Source organism: Lepidochelys kempii, chromosome 12 (assembly GCF_965140265.1).
Source record: "Lepidochelys kempii isolate rLepKem1 chromosome 12, rLepKem1.hap2, whole genome shotgun sequence".
NCBI lineage: Eukaryota > Metazoa > Chordata > Testudines > Cheloniidae > Lepidochelys > Lepidochelys kempii.
The window spans coordinates 25,641,312-25,661,225 of record NC_133267.1 but is presented as its reverse complement, the minus strand read 5'-3'; the positions used below and the strand labels follow the sequence as shown (position 1 = coordinate 25,661,225).

The 19,914-nt window shown below is 43.0% G+C and overlaps 1 protein-coding gene across 3 annotated transcripts in view; it reads right to left on the bottom strand.

Moving 5' to 3' along the window:
* DYNC1LI2 (dynein cytoplasmic 1 light intermediate chain 2) overlaps positions 1-19,333 on the bottom strand; it is a 61,868-nt gene extending 42,535 nt beyond the window's left edge. The window contains exons 1-4 of one of the 3 annotated variants that reach the window (XM_073307951.1): positions 19,038-19,333; positions 18,012-18,085; positions 17,087-17,203; positions 8,106-8,336 (exon numbers count right to left, since the gene is read on the bottom strand). In XM_073307951.1, the coding sequence (XP_073164052.1) occupies positions 8,106-8,336; positions 17,087-17,203; positions 18,012-18,085; positions 19,038-19,132 (517 nt within the window). In that variant the 5' untranslated portion in view covers positions 19,133-19,333. Of the gene's footprint in view, positions 1-8,105; positions 8,337-17,086; positions 17,204-17,609; positions 17,624-18,011; positions 18,086-19,037 lie in introns of those variants that run through there. The other 2 variants (XM_073307950.1, XM_073307952.1) reach the window with 2 other exon arrangements.
* Between the last annotated feature and the right edge of the window lie 581 nt (positions 19,334-19,914).

Here is a 19,914-nt window from a genome sequence, read left to right as displayed (position 1 = left end):
TGCATTTATCAACACTGAATTTCATCTGCCTTTCTGTTGCCCAGTCACCCAGTTTTGTGAGATCCCTCTGTAACTTGTCACAGTCAGCTTTGGACTTAACTAGCTTGAGTAATTTTGTATCATCTGCAAACTTTGCCAACTCACTTTTTACCCCTTTTTCCAGATCTTTTATGAACATGCTGAACAGCACTGGTCCCAGTACAGATTCTTGGGGGATACTGCTATTTACCTCTCTCCATTGTGAAAACTGACCATTTATTCCTCCATGAGAGGACCTTCCCTCTTATCCCATGACTGCCTACTTTGCTTAAGAGCCTTTGATGAGGGCCTTATAAAAGGTTTTGTGAAAGTCCAAATACATTTAATCTACTGGATCATCCTTGACAACATGTTTGACACCATCAAAAAATTCTGACAGATCTATGAGGCATGATTTCCCTTTATAAATGCCATATTGACTCTTCTCCAACATATTACGTTCATCTATGTGTCTGATAATTCTGTTCTTTGCTATAGTTTCAATCAGTATGCCTGGTAATGAAGTTAGGCTTACTGGCCTGAAATTGCTAGGGTCACCTCTGGAGTCTTTTTTACAAAACTGGCATCACATTAGCTATATGCTACAGAGACTAGTTTAAGCAACAGGGTACATAACATAGTCAGTAGTCCTGCAATTTCATATTTGAGCTCCTTCACAACTCTTGGATGAATACTATCTGGTACTTATTACCGTTTAATTTATCAATTTATTCCAAAACCTCCTCTACTGACACGTCAATAGGCTACAATTCCTCAGATTTGCCACCTAAAAAGAATGGCTCAGATAGCAAAGACAGATGCACAGAATATATTTAGCTGCTCCGCGATCGCCTTGTCTTTCCTGAGTGCGCCTTTAACACCTTGATTTTTCAGTGGCCCCACTGATTATTTGGCAGGCTTCCTCCTTCTCACGTACTTAAAAAAAAAAAATTGCTGTTAGTTTGTGTCTTCTGCTTGTTACCTTTCAAATTCTTTTTTGGCCTATCTAATTATACTTTATTTGCCAAAGTTTAAGTTCCTTTCTATATTCCTCAGTAGGATTTGACTTCCCATTTTTACAAAAAATGTCTTTTTTGTCTCTGCCTCTTTTACTCTGTTTACTGCCAGGATGCCATTTTTTGGTCCCCCTTTTTTTTTTAATTTACTTAGGGTATATATGTCGTTTGAGCCTATAGTTTCAATACTGAGAGCTGTTTCAACCTTGCTGAGATTGATCTGACTGTTACAAATCCTTGAAAAGATGTCAGAGAGAAGCTTCCACAAGCTGGGGGGGATACAAATAATTTTATATTAAAAAAATCTGATTTTTTAGTTACATTAAATTATTTTTTTAAATAAACCCACTTTAAATTAAAATTGAACTTTACAACTTAAGTCTTAAAGTTACATTATATTAAAATAATTTAAATTAAAAATAAAAAGAATACTAAGCACTACATTTGCTACTAAGTTTCAAATAAAGCTAGACCACTGAACTGTTTCAACTCGCTGGCTGAGCATCTGGAATCAGAGTTTGCTGACATGCTAAGCCAGCTTTTGACATCAGTAGTCATCTCTGAAGGTATAAACAGAATAGTTTGTTTCAATTTATTGAACTAGTTCAGTTAAATGACTAATTCATTCAAAATTAAGAAACCAACTGAGAGCTGAAAAAGCAGGAAAGCTTATTTTCCTCTTTCAACCTGTGAACAAAAGCTACGTGTGAGTGGATGAGATCTACTAGTTACAAAGTCTCAAAGGATTTGGTAACCCAAAGCAATCAGTTCAATTCCCTAACTACAGATACTTCTTCCTTTGTTAAATAAATCAGTTTTAAATGCAAAACATGTTTTGATAAACTTTTTTGTTACACACCTCTACCCCGATATAACGCTGTCCTCGGGAGCCAAAAAATCTTACCGCGTTATATCGACCTTGCTATGATCCACCAGAGTGCGCAGCCCCGCCCACCTGGAGCACTGCTTTACCGCATTATATCCGAATTCGTGTTATATCGGAGTAGAGGTGTGTGTGTGTGTGTGTGTGTGTGTGTGTACACACACACACCCCCAATATATGGTGATTTTCATAAAAAAAAAATAAAAAGCTGTGGTGCATTTTTAACTGAATTTGAATTTCCACCCAAATGACGATGATGGAGTCTCACATCGATGTTAACATACAAGGATTCATCGAACATTTTTGGTGAACACGTATATGTGAGGTCAGACCAATGTGAGAACCACAATATGGTTACACGTGGGACGGACAAAATTGTCCATGACCGTTGCAGACGTTACAGTTCCATAGGCAGCGTGACAGCATTTCAAATGCAGAGTTGGCCTTGCCTATGTGATGGGTAACATTAACTGTGGCATTCTGTGACAGCACACTTGCTCGGTAGTAAAACTTCTCCATGGACTTGAGAGGAGAGTGGTTAATCTTAAGAAGTGGGTAGACATGCACATCCCCAGCACAGGTTAATACAGTACTTCAGTTTTCTTTAGGCTGATTGGTTGCATGAGCAAAGTAACCAGTTATAAACTGAATGAGCTACCAGCGTGCACAGTCACCAGCAAATAAAAGTTCCTTCATGAGTCAATCTGCCACTGCGCACATGAAAGCATTGAAGCTTGAACAACTTCCCATCAGTGTAGAACTTATAAATACTCCTCTAACAACGCAACAAAATACATCCATAAGCACAGCCCAAAAAAAGGTGGAGAAGTGTGGGAGCAATAACAAAATCTTGTTTGCTGCCACTAGTGACCAGAAAGGGGTCTGATATCTTGCCATTTTCCACAATTCTGACCATCAACCCATTATGGAAGGACCAAATGACAGAAATAAACTTTGCAGGGCATCCAAAGATTAACAAAATGTTTCCAGAATCCCTCACGATTTACAGAATCAAAAGGTTTAGCTAAATTGACTGAACATCATATAAAGAGCAGTTTTTCTTCTGGCACCTTTCCTGGAGCTGATGGAGTAGAGTCGTTCATTATAGACTAGAGAAAATGTCATGTTTGTATCCTTCCTGGGTGTCAGAGCAGCCCTATCTAGGGTGCTGTTTCTTCAAATGGGGAAGAGAATGGAAAAAATCCCTAAAAAATACTTGCTCCTCCCAAACCTTTTGTGCTAGCTGATTGAGGCTCATGGGGCATAGGCTAAGGGGTGTTTAATTGCAGTGCAGACATAAAGGTTCGGGCTAGATCCTGGGCTCTAGGACACTGCAAGGTCTGAGCCTGAACATCTATACCACCCCCTAGCCAAAGCTCCACAAGCTGGAGTCAGCTGGCATGGGCCAGGCAGAGGTTTTTCATTGTCGCACAGACATACCCTCAGAATGCCATACCTGACTGGTCATCCAACTTTTCTGCAATCTAAATATAAGGAAGATCCAAATAAATTTTGCAGCTTGGAATATTTGTATGCTCTGACAGAGGTGACAGAACTGAACACAGAACTTCTACACTCAGTAGAGTATTGGCATGATACAATATAGATATTGAGGCACTCAGTGAGACAAAACTTGCTGGTGAGTTGCAGCCAGAAGAAGTGGGTGCTTATTACATCTTCTATTGGACTTGCAGATCTGAGGATAAATGCAGGTGCTTTGGTGTGGGGTTTTGCCACTTGCTTTTTGATTGCCTGCAAAGAGTCACTGCCAAATGGTGTCAACGACAGACCGATGCTTCTCCACACTGGCCTTTGTGAAAGCTCACTATGTTCTTACCATCAACACATACGCTAAAAATGATCAATCCGGAGGAGGATAAGGAGGACTTCTATCAAACCCCTGATAGTGTCATCACATCAGTCCCATGTAATAAGTTGACCACTCTAGGTGATTTCCATGCTAAGGCTGGTCGTGACTGCATCCTGGGGTAACGTGATAGGTTGTCATGGAGTTGGTAACAAGAACTCTAATGGCTTGCGACTACTTTCCAAATGTACCAAGTACAACCTAGTCGTCACTAAGTGTTTCAACAGACCAACAAGTATAAGATGACCTGGACGCGCCTTAATTCAAAATAGTTATGTTATTCTATGGCAAAGAGAGCTCCATGATGTCCCCATATCAATACTTCAAGCCTTGAAAACTGAGACACTTAATTCCAACAACAACTCATGGAAGAATTTCCCTTAGTGACAGAAGCCTCAGTGGATGTAGAGCTAGCCTGGAAACATTTTTGGGACTTGACATATAATATGGCTGCTGAAGTTCTTCACTTTGTTTAAAGGGAAACATCAGGACTACTTTGATGAGAATGACCCTGAAATATGTCAACTCTTGAACTCACTGCATGCTACCCAACAAGCCTACGTAGTGGCCAAGGATTCAGTAGCTAGGAAGGCTGCATATCATTGAGCAAAACAGATGGTTCAGACCGAATTCAGCAAATTTAAATCTGGTGGTGGGAGTGTGGCAGGGTACTGGTTGAGAAGTCTTTAATCAGCTCCTGCCACTCCAATCCCAACAAGGGGATGGAGTGGGGCTAGGTGAATACCTTGGTGCCTGCCTGGTAACTGGCCGCTCCTGCCAGTCTTATTAGTCCGGAGCTATAAAGGCTGTGAGGAAGCCAGCAAAAAGCGGAAGAGGAAAAGAGAAAGGTCAGGAACAGAAGGAAGTGGGAGCCTCCTAGTCTGTTGCTGGCCAGGCCTGTTGTAGGCAAAGTAGCTGTGAAGCCTGTATATAGTTGGGAATTGGTGGTGGGAAACCTTCTGAGAATAAACCTTCATAGATTCCATTCAGAAGAGGCCAATGCATTCACTGATTCTAGTCTGATTTCCTGTGTAATACAGGCCACAGAACTTCCCAAAAATAATTACTAGAGCATATCCTTTACTCCTGAGGAAATTCTGTGCCAAAAAATTAAAAATTCTGCAAAATTCTGCAAATTGTATTGGTCAATAAAGAAATGTGGCTCCAGCATGGCAGTGGAGAGCATAGGCCACCGGCTGCATTCAGGTGGGAGATCACCCTGAAGTCCCCACCTTCTGCAGTTCAGGGATTCAGCAGTGAGGCTGCATCTGATCCTGAGACAGTGCAAGGACTGGGCCTGCCCCAGAAACACCCTGTGGCCCTGCCCCTCTGCGCCAGGTGCACCAGGTGTGGGCCGGCAGGCTCAACTCAGCAGGATCCAAGTGTGGGGTGAGAGGTTTCTGTGTGGGGCAATCTGGGTGTGGGTGGCTCAGTGGGAGATCTGGATGCACAGGAACTCATGGGGGGGGGGGTGTTCGGGCTGCAGGGGCAACGGGACTCTGCAGGGGATCCAGGCGAAGGTGGTAGGGGCTCAGCAGGGAGGGTCTGGGTATAGGGTCTTAGGGTGCTGGAGAGAGTGGGGCATGATAGGGTGGGGGTTCAGGTGCAGCTGGTTGGGGGGGATCAGTGGGGGGCTCAACGGAGGGATCCAGGTGTAGTGGGGTAGGGCTTGTCAGAGTGAGTGTTTGATGGGCCTGCTTAACGGTGGAGCCCCAGCTGTTGCTAAGGGGGCGCCGCATGCCGGGCTCCTGCTTCCTTCCGCGATTCTCCTATCCCATTTTCTTCTCCATCCTCCTCCCCTCACTTCCACATTCCCCCCCCCACACCCTATTCCACCCCCCTTCCTTTCCCACTTCTTCCCTGCACCTTACCCAGCTCCACAGCAAGCACTCACTGTTGCACAGAAAACAGGAAGGTTCCTAGCACACAGAAGGGGAGAACTGGCTCTAGGACGCAGGAGGTAGCGTTCAGCTGCAGAGTCAGCAGAGCCAAGAGGCAGCCTCTTTCATCTGGACAGCTCTGTGCTTTCAGAAATGGGGAGGCATGTAACCCCATGTACTCTCCCATGCCTTGCCTCTGTTTGGGGGGGCAACCCCCCCAAACTACGCCATGGTTGCCCAGCCCCCCTAGCCCCACACAGCTTCCTTGCTCTTTTCTTCAGGGAAGCACAGGAATTCTGTGGGCATGCAGTCCCACAGAATCCCCCCAGGAGCATTCCTTCAGAAAAAACACTAACTCTTGATTTAAAAATAGTCAGTGATGGACAATCTACCACAACCATTGATAAGTTGTTCCAGTGGTTCCTCACTCTCAATTTTAAGCCTTATTTCCAGTTTGAATTTCTCTAGCTTCAAGTTTCAGCCATTGGCTTGTGTTATACCTTTCTTTACTAGAGAGAAGAGCCTAGTATTAAATATTTGTTCCCCATGTAGGTATGTATAGACTGCAGCCAAGTCACCTTTTAGCCTTCTCTTTGTTAAGATAAATAGATTAAGCTCCCCGAGTCTATCACTATAAGGCATGTATTTTCGAATCCTTTAATTGTTATCATGACTTCTCTGAACTCTCTCCAATTTATTAATATCCTTCTTGAATTATGGACACCAGAACTGAACACAGTATTCCAGCAGTGTTCACACCCATGCCAAATACAGAAGTAATACAATACCTCTACTCCTATTCAAGATCCGCCCCATTTATTCATCCAAGGATTGCCAGCATTGCACCTGGAGCACACGTTCAGCTGAGTATCCACCATGACCCCCAAACCATTTTCCTTGGACCTGGTCCACACTTAAAATTTAGGTTCACACAGCAGGTGATCAGGTCTGTGAAAACTCCAAACCCTTGGGTGCCATAGCTATGCCAACTTAACCCCCAACATAGACACAGCAAGGTCAATAAACGAATGCTTCTGTCGACCTAACTACTGTTGCTTGGGAAGGTGAAGATGCTACAGCAATGGAAAATCCCCTTCTGTTGCTGTAGTCTGCGTCTTCATTACAGGCTTACAGAGGCATAACTCTGGAACCATACCAGAGCACCAGTGGCATGGATGTGGCCTAGGTAACTTTACTCTCCCATCCAGCTACAGAATAGTTCTCTTCTGAAGGCTGCATCTCACTCATATTGCTCTCTAGCTTGATGGCTTCCTTACATGCTGTATTGTTTGAATTGCTGCTTACTTCCTTACTGGGGGCGGGAGATGGGCTTTCTCCAAGACTGACACCATTTGATGTACCATCACATGAGTCTTCTGGCCTTATTTCCTAAGAATTCACTCCTATGCATCAGTCCTATTACACTATATCTTCTCATCTCAGTTGGAAATCTCTTAAAAATCTTTAAGAGCTTCCAGATATAGAATTACTGCCACACTTGGAAAAAAAAGCATTAAAACTATTTTCAGGACTCTAGCCTATGTAACACTGCATCCAACTCTAAACACCAAGCATCACTCCAGCTTTTTTAAACAAACATATGCACCAAGAAGACCCACAGTTTGGTGAAGATTTTAGCACTCTTTCATGTAGCAAACAACCCTGCCAATGACAACAACATTCTAGAATGACAAATATATTTAAAGAGTTCCTCTGAGGATATTAGCCATATGAATATATCCTGAAGCTTTTTCAAACCAGGAATGTAGTTCTTTAGAAAGCACATTACAGGGAAACCACTAGCCTCAAAATGACAGTGTTTTAGTGTACCCTTCCTCTCAACATCACACTTAAGACAGTGGTTGTTTATAGTCTACAAAATCCTATTAAAGCATTCTTTCACCTAGATCATAATCCAGAGTTTGACACTGGAATATACAACCATGGCTACCCAACCCTAAAGAACAGGCAAGTAGAAGTGAATTACAGAAAGTATATATTTGTATTATATCTATGTACACATAGCTACATATGAAACAGTGAGTAGAGAGAGAAAAGTGTAAGTTTGTTCAAGTAGCTTTTTTTTAAAAAAAGCTTGATGATATTTAAAGTTGGCTGATTAAATACTGATCTATTTCAATGAAAGCATGAAGGCTCAAATACAAGGCAACTTGAAATATTACATCCTTTACTCAAAGAGTGATTAACTCAACTGGTATTCTGATAGTGAATACAAGCAAAACCTGGAGGAGTTCTTTAAAAACTTGATAGACAGTCCATTGATTTAACATCAGTGTTACAGTCAAAACTTGAAAGTTTACATTTAGCTATCTCCTGCTTTTAAGTACTGTGCACTAGGGAAGTAGTACAGCAAGGCATGGTTTAAACAAACTGTCATTAAGATGCAAAAAGCCATTTAAGAAAAATCATATTGGACTTACATTTTTGTTCCATGTCTCTCATCTCTTCCGGGGGAATTCTCAGCTTATCAATGTGCTCACGTAAGACACTGGCCCATTTTTGTAGAGATTCCATAACAGTCCATGGTCTAGACATATCTGCCACAAAGACTACTAAGGTCTCTTGTAGATTTTCTGCAGAAACAGCAAACTTCAAGAGCCCTTTATGATACAGGTCTCCATCTAGAATCCAAACATTACAGCGAGTCTGATCTGAAAAGGAAAAGGGTCAATTATACCTCAAACTAACGCGCTTTTTGCTACAGCCACATTAGTCCATCAGTAAGTAGCAAACCAACAGGGTATTACAGTGCCAAATTTAAGATGAGCAGAAGTTAGCTACCAGCAAGTCTAGCCTGTTCGCATTTAACATGATGAGTGTATATGTACCGCCCATCCCTTAAGGGAAAAGAGCACCTACAAAGCAATTTGGCAATGTCCTTGTAGAATGAGGAGTTGTTTTCTGTAAGAATCTTGGTTTTAACTTAGCAGCAAAGAGGTATGAACATCTGTATTCTCTTCCTTTTCCTAAGTACACATTTCATTTTTATAAAAGGATACTTTCTGCTTAGTGTGTTACAATCATTCACTTAATACATTATACAGCACTGCTGAATTTGGTATACGTATTCATACCTGGACTCCAAGAATGTCACGAGATCATTACAGTTGTGCCTATAATTAAGGCTTCACCGTGTTAGGTGCTAGTATCTTTAGTCAGAATCCTGCAAAGTACTACAAGTCTAGCATGAGAGGTTAAAACACACATTTCTAATAAATTTGAAAATGCAGATATCAAAGTAATCAGTTTATGAACAAACCCAACTGGAATTGCAATATAATTTAACGCCCACTCCACCTATACATCTAATCTTTTATGCAAGCCAATATTCTGCCAAGAACACTGAAGTATCTAATATTAGCAATCATTGGTCTCTACTCTTGTAGCAAGATTTGTTTTCACGGCAATACTTATTTGCAACATGTGAGAATTGGAACTTTTTACTGAAGTTCTGTATGTATTCTAAATTCAGTAGACATTTTATGTCACGCGCCCCCTCGAACCCCTAATGTAATCTGCCTGCGCCTCCCCAGCAGCTGCGGACGGGAGCCGAGGCTGTGGGCAAGCCAAGGCTGGAGCCAAGGCTATGGGCGGGGCCAGAGCAGAGCTGGGGGCAGAGTGGTGCTCCCTCACCATCCCCTATGAGGGCTGGCTTGGGCCCCACTGCACTCTCTCAAAACATTCCCCCACACCCCCTTAGGAGGGCATGCCCCACAGTTTGGGACCATTGTTCTAAGATGACTTCACATTTTGTTTTTTAAAACTCAGCTGGTGCACGCTGCACTTTAAATAATCTAAAGTATAGCAAATGTGGCCATCCTCACATGTTTAAGCCAATGAATCACACACCTGAGACTTCATCAGGACACTTTAGAAAGATGAAGAGGATAAAAGACTGAGCACACGGAGAACATATACAGTTAAAAATATTAACCCTTTTTTAAATTGTGGCTCTAAAAATTAAGAACTCAGGAAACGGTCAGAAAGTTGATTTACTGCTTGACTTTGGTTCAGTTAAGTTATCCAAGTACCATCAACCCAGAACATAGGTCAAAAGTTATGCTTTTAATTAGATTAAAGATGTCATCTCCCATCTGTGCTTCCTAGTAGTATCCACTTACTTTAAACGAAAAGAAAAGGAGTACTTGTGGCACCTTAGAGACTAACCAATTTATTTGAGCATAAGCTTTCGTGAGCCACAGCTCACTTAAGTAATGCATCCGATGAAGTGAGCTGTAGCTCACAAAAGCTTATGCTCAAATAAAATTTGTTTGTCTCTAAGGTGCCACAAGTACTCCTTTTCTTTTTGCGAATACAGACCAACACGGCTGCTACCCTAAAACCTTACTTTAAACAGTTACTCATCACAGTAACTGGTACTTAGGGAGCTTTGTTGCTGCATATTCCCACTAGAGAGATATGCCTCCCCCAGACCCGATCACGCTTCTGGAACTTCTAGAAAGTGGTGCCCATTGGGGCCACAGAAGTATTCTCAAAGCACTGAATGTTTGGAGAGGAAATTATAGAAGGCCAAGCAGTCCTACTGCCTCAGTCCCTTCTGTTAAACCCAGAAGTCCTCTGAGAATACAGAGAGGAAGTCGGGGTGAGTAATGTTAAGCAACCATTTTTTATTTTTTAGAAGTGTCATCTGCATTTCCAGTTGTGGAAGTCTAGCAAATAGTATAAGCTCCAGGAAGGTGGGCGGAGAATTTTTAATCAAACATGAATGGCAAAATTACTTTTTGAAAGTTAAGATGACCAACTTGTTCTAGATACAAGTCGAGTGGTTTTGTATACATCCAGGTACACGCTTCCAGTTAGCAACCCCACAGAAACGTTTAAATCAATGCTGACTTAACTATGGTAGCGTGAGCTCTAAGACTCTTAATAATAAATCATGTCTCATTGCACAGCCTAATCCACTGAGCACATGCCTAAGAAGAAATGGCTTTATACTGATTCCCAATGGCTACACAGTCTTATTTATCTGCTAAATGCCTTAGTCCCATCCAAACAGCAGCTCAAAGCCACCTTAGCATCCAGTATATGGAGACTAGTTTACCTAAGTAAAATCAAGTTGCTGGGAAGAACACTAGAAGTCTAAATTGTGTCAAACTTGGACACCTTTTCAGTTTAATGAGAGATGAAAATGCAGGATAATTTATTCTGTGTTCAGTGGAATGATCAGTAGTAAAACTTGCAACTCATATTCCTTTATAAACAAGCAGTATAAAGAGCATTCTTGCCAGGGTTTGAAAAGAGTGTCTATCAACTTTATCAGCGTCATGGCAACATCCCACCAGTCAGAACCTATTCTATGATAGGAAGATGTTAACTAGATCTTTCAGGAAAGTTCTGACAATGAGATGACTGAATAAAGAATCAAACATTTAGCAGATCATACACTGAGATGCAGACAAGTACAACTTGTTAAGATAAAAGGAGGGCAAATGGATTTAGGGTACAATAAATAAAAAATAAAATGATGCATGGAGACAGAATATGGAAACAGTTTTCAGGTAGTAGGATAACTGAGAAAACCATCTCTGGTGAATTGTTACTCCAAAGGGGAAAAGGCTCTCTCTATTGCAGCTGAATCTCCTGCATTTACATGTGGCATATCAGGTCAAAAGGTAGTCAATCACCCATGAAGCAAAGCAGCTCCAAAATGGGATGCAAGACAAGATCGTCGTCCTGAGCTGGCAGCTCCAATGACACCAATAGGAGCCTCCATTTCTCCTGTGATGAGAGGTATGTGTACTAACAGCATATGTCTCATGCTGGAGCAACTAGCCCAGCCAGCACACATCTGTGATACAATCTTTCCCAGAATTGCTCTGCAGTTAAGACTACTAATCTCTGTTACAAACAGCAACGGAACCATAGAAGAATGGTCCTATTTTAACCATCTACCATGGTCAGAATCTGCTTATATTGCCCCTGCAGCATGAAGCAGTCTGATAGCATGCTCTTTCTCCATGTTATCTGTAGTGTAATACACTGTGCATCAATCCCACACAGCCTTTGTCTCCTGCCACTTCACCGCTTGCTGATGTAATATTCTGCTGTCTTGTCCATTATCACTTAATAACGCTGCCTTTGATCAGTGGCAGAAAAGATTTTAAAAGCCACTTTATAAATAAATATGCTGTAACAGAGCTATGTGGAGCTCATCTTCCACACGTTCCACTGATTACATCAGCTTTTGACAATGTGCTCTCTTGCCTAGTTGAGATGTATTGGTGGTGATTACATAGCCAAGGAAAAGAAACTGAAATGAACTCATAGATTCATAGATTCATAGATATTTAGGTCAGAAGGGACCATTATGATCATCTAGTCTGACCTCCTGCACAATGCAGGCCACAGAACTTCACCCACCACTCCTAAAAAAGACCTCACACCTATATCTGTGCTATTGAAGTCCTCAAATTGTAGTTTGAAGACCTCAAGGAGCAGAGAATCCTCCAGCAAGTGACCCATGCCCCATGCTACAGAGGAAGGCGAAAAACCTCCAGGGCCTTCCAATCTGCCCTGGAGGAAAATTCCTTCCCGACCCCAAATATGGCGATCAGCTAAACCCTGAGCATATGGGCAAGATTCATCAGCCAGATACTACAGAAAATTCTTTCCCGGGTAACTTGGATCTTACCCCATCTAAAAACCCATCACAGGCCATTGGGCCTATTTACCATGAATATTTAATTACCAAAACCATGTTATCCCATCATACCATCTCCTCCATAAACTTATCGAGTTTAATCTTAAAGCAAGATAGATCTTTTGCCCCCACTACTTCCCTCGGAAGGCTATTCCAAAACTTCACTCCTCTGATGGTTAGAAACCTTCGTCTAATTTCTAATCTAAATTTCCTAGTGGCCAGTTTATATCCATTTGTTCTTGTGTCCACATTGGTACTGAGTTTAAATAATTCCTCTCCCTCTCTGGTATTTATCCCTCTGATATATTTATAGAGAGCAATCATATCTCCCCTCAACCTTCTTTTAGTTAGGCTAAACAAGCCAAGCTCCCTGAGTCTCCTTTCATAAGACAAGTTTTCCATTCCTCGGATCATCCTAGTAGCCCTTCTCTGTACCTGTTCCAGTTTGAATTCATCCTTCTTAAACATGGGAGACCAGAACTGCACACAGTATTCCAGGTGAGGTCTCACCAGTGCCTTATATAACGGTACTAAAACCTCCTTATCCCTACTGGAAATACCTCTCCTGATGCATCCCAAGACGACATTAGCTTTTTTCACAGCCATATCACATTGGCAGCTCATAGTCAACCTATGATCAACCAATACTCCAAGGTCCTTTTCCTCCTCCGTTACTTCTAGTTGATGCGTCCCTAGCTTATAACTGAAATTCTTGTTATTAATCCCTAAATGCATGACCTTACACTTCTCACTATTAAATTTCATCCTATTCCTATTACTCCAGTTTACAAGGTCATCCAGATCCTCCTGTAGGGTATCCCTGTCCTTCTCTAAATTAGCAATACCTCCCAGCTTTGTATCATCTGCAAACTTTATTAGCACACTCCCACTTTTTGTGCCCAGGTCAGTAATAAAAAGATTAAATAAGATTGGTCCCAAAACTGATCCTTGAGGAACTCCACTGGTAACCTCCCTCCAACTTGACAGTTCACCTTTCAGTAGGACCCGTTGTAGTCTCCCCTTTAACCAATTCCCTATCCACCTTTCAATTTTCCTATTGATGCCCATCTTATCCAATTTAACTAATAATTCCCCATGTGGCACAGTATCAAACGCCTTACTAAAATCTAAATAAATTAGATCCACTGCGTTTCCTTTATCTAAAAAATCTGTTACTCTCTCAAAGAAGGAAATCAGGTTGGTTTGGCACGATCTACCTTTTGTAAAACCATGTTGTATTTTGTCCCATTTACCATTGACTTCAATGTCCTTAACTACCTTCTCCTTCAAAATTTTTTCCAAGACCTTGCATACTACAGATGTCAAACTAACAGGCCTATAATTACTTGGATCACTTTTTTTCCCTTTCTTAAAAATAGGAACTATGTTAGCAATTCTCCAATCATATGGTACAACCCCTGAATTTACAGATTCATTAAAAATTCTTGCTAATGGGCTTGCAATTTCTTGTGCCAATTCTTTTAATATTCTTGGATGAAGATTATCTGGGCCCCCCGATTTAGCCCCATTAAGCTGTTTGAGTTTCGCTTCTACCTCAGATATGGTGATGTCTACCTCCATATCCTCATTCCCATTTATCATGCTACCATTATCCCTAAGATCCTCTTTAGTCTTATTAAAGACTGAGGCAAAGTATTTGTTTAGATATTGGGCCATGCCTAGATTATCCTTGACCTCCACTCCATCCTCAGTTTTTAGCGGTCCCACTTCTTCTTTCTTTGTTTTCTTCCTATTTATATGACTATAGAACCTTTTACTATTGGTTTTAATTCCCTTTGCAAGGTCCAACTCTACTTGACTTTTAGCCTGTCTCACTTTATCCCTACATATTCTGACCTCAATAAGGTAGCTTTCCTTACTGATCCCTCCCTTCTTCCACTCCCTATATGCTTTCTGCTTTTTCTTAATTACCTCTCTAAGATGCTTGCTCATCCAGCTTGGTCTACAACTCCTGCCTATGAATTTTTTCCCCTTTCTTGGGATGCAGGCTTCCGATAGCTTCTGCAGCTTTAATTTAAAATAATCCCAGGCCTCCTCTACCTTTAAACCCATAAATTCTTCAATCCAATCCACTTCCCTAACTAATTTCCTTAATTTTTGAAAGTCAGCCCTTTTGAAATCAAAAACCCTAGTTGCAGATTTATTTTTGTTAATCCTTCCATTCAGTTTGAACTGAATTAGCTCATGATCACTTGAGCCAAGATTATCCCCTACAACCATTTCCTCTATGAGATCCTCATTACTCACCAAGACCATCACAATCCCTAGGAACTCTCACCATTTGAGGGTCTGGTAAACTTTTAAAGGAATACAAGGCTTCCAGGTCATTCACACTGAGTGAATTTTGCTGACAACCAATGTTCAGATGAGCTGAAGTGTTATGTATGTGGAAGAAACAACATTAGCTTCAGGTACAGGCTCATTGAACTTGGAGGATCCTCTTGCTTGCCAAGTGTCCCTGAACCTCTTTTATGGAATAAATCCCTGGCCAATTATCCAAGAAAAGGACCACATGAATAACTTGGCACCCAGGACAGATGTCAGTCACTCCCAAGAATTGGGCAGAAATCTCTGATGTGGTAGAAAGGACAAAGGTAAGAATAACAGCTCCAAGGTAAGTGTCTAGAGCCTAACAATCTATAGCTATTCTACTTGAAGTTGCAAGAAAATGAACTAAATGCTCAAATGGGATTTTGGAGGGAGGGAAGAGAAAAGAAAAGGGTGAAAGAAGGAAAGTAAGAATTTATCTGGCTTTGGACACATGAGCAATCAAGTTTATCATCTTGCTTTTAAAGACTAAATTAGGTAGGGAGGGAAGATGAGCCAGCTCTCTGCCCAACATATTTTGCATTTTCCTCCCAAGATTAAGACTCTTCTGGACCCAAGTCTGGAAACCTGAAGATCCCAGATAATGGTCTCCAGAACCAAAGAAAGATGCAAAGGCCACTCTCTTCTTGCTTCAATTAAAGAGTTCCAGGGACCTACCGTTGACTTGGTGCCCTTCATTTTCCTCCAGCATCTTGTTGGTCTTGAGGAATCCTTTCTTTTGACACAGGCCTGAGTCCCTGATAAAAGGCAGATGACCTGACTCAGACGTACCGTCTTAGAAAAGATATTGATACTACTGTACAAGTCAAAGTCTGAAACACCATAAGCTTCTCATTGGATGTTACTGAACACTGCATTCTTCTCACTCCCCAGTTCCTTTGCTCTCTTGTTCTGCTCCTCAGAAAGGCAGCCGACTAAAGAGGATGTCTCTCCAAAGACGAAAGTGGTACTTTGCCAGTTACCCAGGTCGATAAGAGAGACTGAGGGAGCAATCCCTTCCTGATGGTTGAAAGTACTGTTGCAGATCCCAAATTCCTTCCCATCTTCCTCTGAAGGAGGCAAGCAGTCAGGAATAATGGCCAACAGAAGAGGCAATACTGCAGACGTTAGTATCCATTTGGGTGGCAGAGAAGGTAGCAGTGAAGATAACATCTTCACTGCTTTGGGAAAGGCAGATGGGTAAGCTGCAGCAGGTTTTATGTTTGATTAATTATCTCCAGACCCCTAGGCGTAAGGAGGACCACCTCTCCCAGCAAGACCATAGCCCATGGGTCAAATATAGTACGACAGCCTGAAGACTTCTTTAGCTGTCTTTGGATTCAAGTAGTATGACTCATCAGGCATCTTTGGCAAGGAAAGTACAGAGCCTCTGCTGACTATTGATGTGAGCATGAGGTGTGTCACTCCTATACACAAGCAGCAATGTGGCCAATGCACTTCCCCCAAGGTCCTCTATTTTCAGGGGCAGAGGAGCAACACCATTATCACTTTCATCCGGAGAGCTCAAAGCATTTACAAACAATGGTTGATATCAATATTCCCACTTTATAGATAAGAACACTGAGGCACAGACAAGTAAAGTGACTTGTGCAAGACCAAACAGCAGCTCTGTGGCAGAACACCAAGCTCTCCTGACTTTCAGACCAGTGCTCTACTTCCTGGACCATGCTGACTCTTTTAGTTAACTTGTCTTTTGCCTCCAGTGTGCTGGAGAACAGTTGCAATGAAACTAGCAACAAGTTTTGGGAAGTGGGAGAGGAGGCCAAGAGGAAAGACAAGCCTCAATTTGGAGAAAAGGAAATATTGGTTCTGTCAGTGGCTTAAGATCTCCTTTTCACTCACCTAACCATGCTTACTGGAATTTCTCCTTATGTAGACGATGGCAACCACCTAACCAAAGACACAAGATACAGAAGACTCTTACCTACGTATAACTTAGTTTAAAAAGTTTTGGCTACAAAAAGAAGTTATGAAATCCATATTTAAGATCCTGGCTGCTCTTGGATGTGTTAAGAAACCTTCCTGTAGCTCAAGACTTGGTATGCACCTTTATTTGAGTGTAGGCAGGATGAATAATGTACTAGTAAAACAACATCAGCAAAACGTCATCCTGCAAGTAAATGGATCCTCTGAGAACAAGTTGTTCTAATGTATTTTTCCTTAAAGAGCCCAGATTGTGAGAAGGGCAGAGAAAGACACAATACGCTATGTGTGAAATGCATTTTTCTTTTATGAGCCATATCAATTTCTTACAACGTATACAACAAGGGAATGCTGAACCAGCTACTTCACTGTAATCTAAAGATACACCAGGGACACCCATAATGATTATGAAAATGTGTCAACTACTCAATTGCAGCAAAAGACTACATGTAAAAGCATGTAACTTACCATCTCTGTCTTCATCGTGAATATTTAGGTACAAATATTCCAATCCTCTTCCTTTCTTGCTGTGCTCTGCTCCCTGTACTTTAGCCATAAGTGTTGTTTTACCTGAACCGTCATCACCTGCCAATCAGTTCGTACAGTAAAATATACATTCAGAAGTTTATTCGTTACTGGAAAGATTTTCTAAGCAAACTTAAGAGATTAAAATTTTTTGTAAAGGGGTCTTGTGTTTCCCCCTTCCTCAAGTTTTGGGGCTAAATTTGTCAATTTATAGGTTGACAAGTGAGAAGAGCAGCTGCACTGTTCAAAAACATATTCCATTAGTTTGAATATAGAATCTAACAGCATGATGCTAGATAGTCCACTAGTCTGGGGACAGGGACATCACATAAAATTCATGAGGTGCTATCTATAGCTTAACATCAACTGATATATCTGATATGCCTCCTCTTAATTCCCAGTATAAGCAAAGCCAGTTCCAGAGCAACTTTTCAAGTTCCACCCAACCTGGGGATCCCATACTCACTACATCGTGGCTGCCTGAAAGAAAAGATAAAAATTATGATCACCCATGATGGGCCAATTCTACCCCAACAAAATGGCCTCATCTACACATTTAAAGTTATTTTAAAAACAAATTAAGTTAAACCAGTGCAAATGCAGATCTATATTTGCCCTGTTATATTGGGTTAGCTTGCACCTACACATTTACCAATGCAAGCTAAACCGATATAAGTCAGGTTTAAAGTCAAATTAAGTGCATCAATTCATGGTTTTGTCTGTACAAAGTTTTGAACCAATGTCATCAAATCATTTTAACTCCGCCTCCTCCCCTACCCCAAAAAAACCTGTTTTGTGTGTGAACCATGCTTTATTATTTCTTAGAAATCATAGAAATTGCTCTCCACTGCTTGAAGATACTACTCACCAAAAACAAGAATGTTTTTGCCTGATGGTAATTTAGACCTGGACCGGGTGGAAACTTCACTCAGTATTGAGGACCTATGGGGACAGCACCACTTGTTAGTTTGCCAGTGGGGCACCCAAAAAGAAAGATCAGGTAAATGTCAGCTCGAAAGCCCTGATAAGCAGATATTTAAGCAGACCTGTCAAATGTCATCCATTCAGAAAAGATATCTACCAGCTATGAGATCTCTAAATAAAAAATATTCAAGACAGATACCTTGCTTGGATAATCTGAAAGGCAGCTACCAGAGCTGCTCACTTTTAGGACGTAAACTGTTGCAGTGTCTCAATGACACATTTAACAGCAAACCGTTTTTTTACAAACTTGAACCTCTAATGAAGAGGCCTCCTAATTGTAAGAAGACCTAAAGCTGTGACTGCCTGACTGGTACTAACCTATGGTGAAGGCCTTACTCTGTCGCCTTTAACACCAGGAGATGAAATATGACACATCACTTAGTGGTGAAAGCGAAGGGGTGGGAGACCACAGAGCACCCCCGGCTCTGCCATGATTTCCTATGTGACTACACGCAAGTCATTCTCCACAGCCCATGTCCCCACCCAGGAAGTGCAGAAGCGACCTGTGGCCAGGGCTGCCGAGGGGCTGCAGTCCCTGAAATCCCTAGGGCGCAGGGAGAGTCCCCAAGGGGCCCAGTCCAGGACAAAGCGGGTACGAGGCCACGCGCGGCGCCCAGATAGCCAGTTCCTCCTCCCACCCACCCGCACAGCGCAGGCCGCGCCACTGCGCCGCTTCCAAGCCGCGGGTCAGCTCCGGTTGAGGGCTGACAGGGGCCGGGGGGCCCAAGCTGCATTAGTCATCAAGAGCAGGCAGGCGGCAGGGCCGCGGCCAGCCTGCCACCCTGCTTCCCCGGGAGTCCGGGAGAGGACCCGGACCCGGACCCAGCCCCAGCCCGCCCCGACCCCCTGGGGAAACCGCAGCCCCGCCCGACACTGGGAGCAGCCGAGGCCAGCCCCCGGCCCAGCTCACCACAGGTTCTGCCCTTCCTCCTCCTCGCTGGGGATCTCGGCGGCCCCGGCCGCCTCCGGCCCCAGCAACTTCTTCTCCGCCAGCACCGGCGCCATCTTGCCAACAGCAGCCACGGCCACCACAAAGAGTGACCTCACCCGGGCCCGCCGAGGACCCGCCTGACTGGGCCGTCCCGCCGCCGCCTCCCACCCGGGAGACACCGCGCCCGCTCCCCGCACAAACCCTCAGCACAGTCGCCTGACAGAGTCCTCAGGGCGGGGCCCGTGCAGGGCCCGTCCCCGGACCGCGCGCCGCTTCGGTCAGGCAGCCACACGGGCAGCTATGAGCTCAGCGGCTGTAAAGAGCCGCCGCCCCGTGCCCCAGGGAGCAGCGCCCCCTAGTGTCCGCAGGGCTCTCAGACAACTGGATGCCAAGTCCGAAAACAAAGCAATGGAATTCTGAGACATCCATCTTTATGGATCTTCATCCCTTTTTACTGTGCTCCTTACCACGGATTCTGCAATGTTGCTAAGGACGTGGGAAATCAGTGGTTCTTAGGCTTTTCCTTGCCCCAGTTGTTGCTGGTGAATAAGTGCTGGAAGAGGCCACTTACTTCTGCTCACCCTAACTTCCAGTTGCTGAAGAGGAGTGAGGTTGAGAGGAGGAGTTTTGCTTTTTCTCTCCCCAGTCCTTGCTCTGAGCTGCTAGGTGAGAAAGAAGAAGTTACGCACCTTGTGCAATAACGATGGTTCTTCAAGATGTGTGTCCCTATGGGTGCTCCACTGTAGGTGCGTCTGTGTCCCTGTGCTGCTGATTGGAGAGCTTCGGTAGCAGTGTCCATTGGGCCTGCACATGTGCCGTCTCTCCTCATGCTGTGCCACGAGGCTAGCCAGCATGC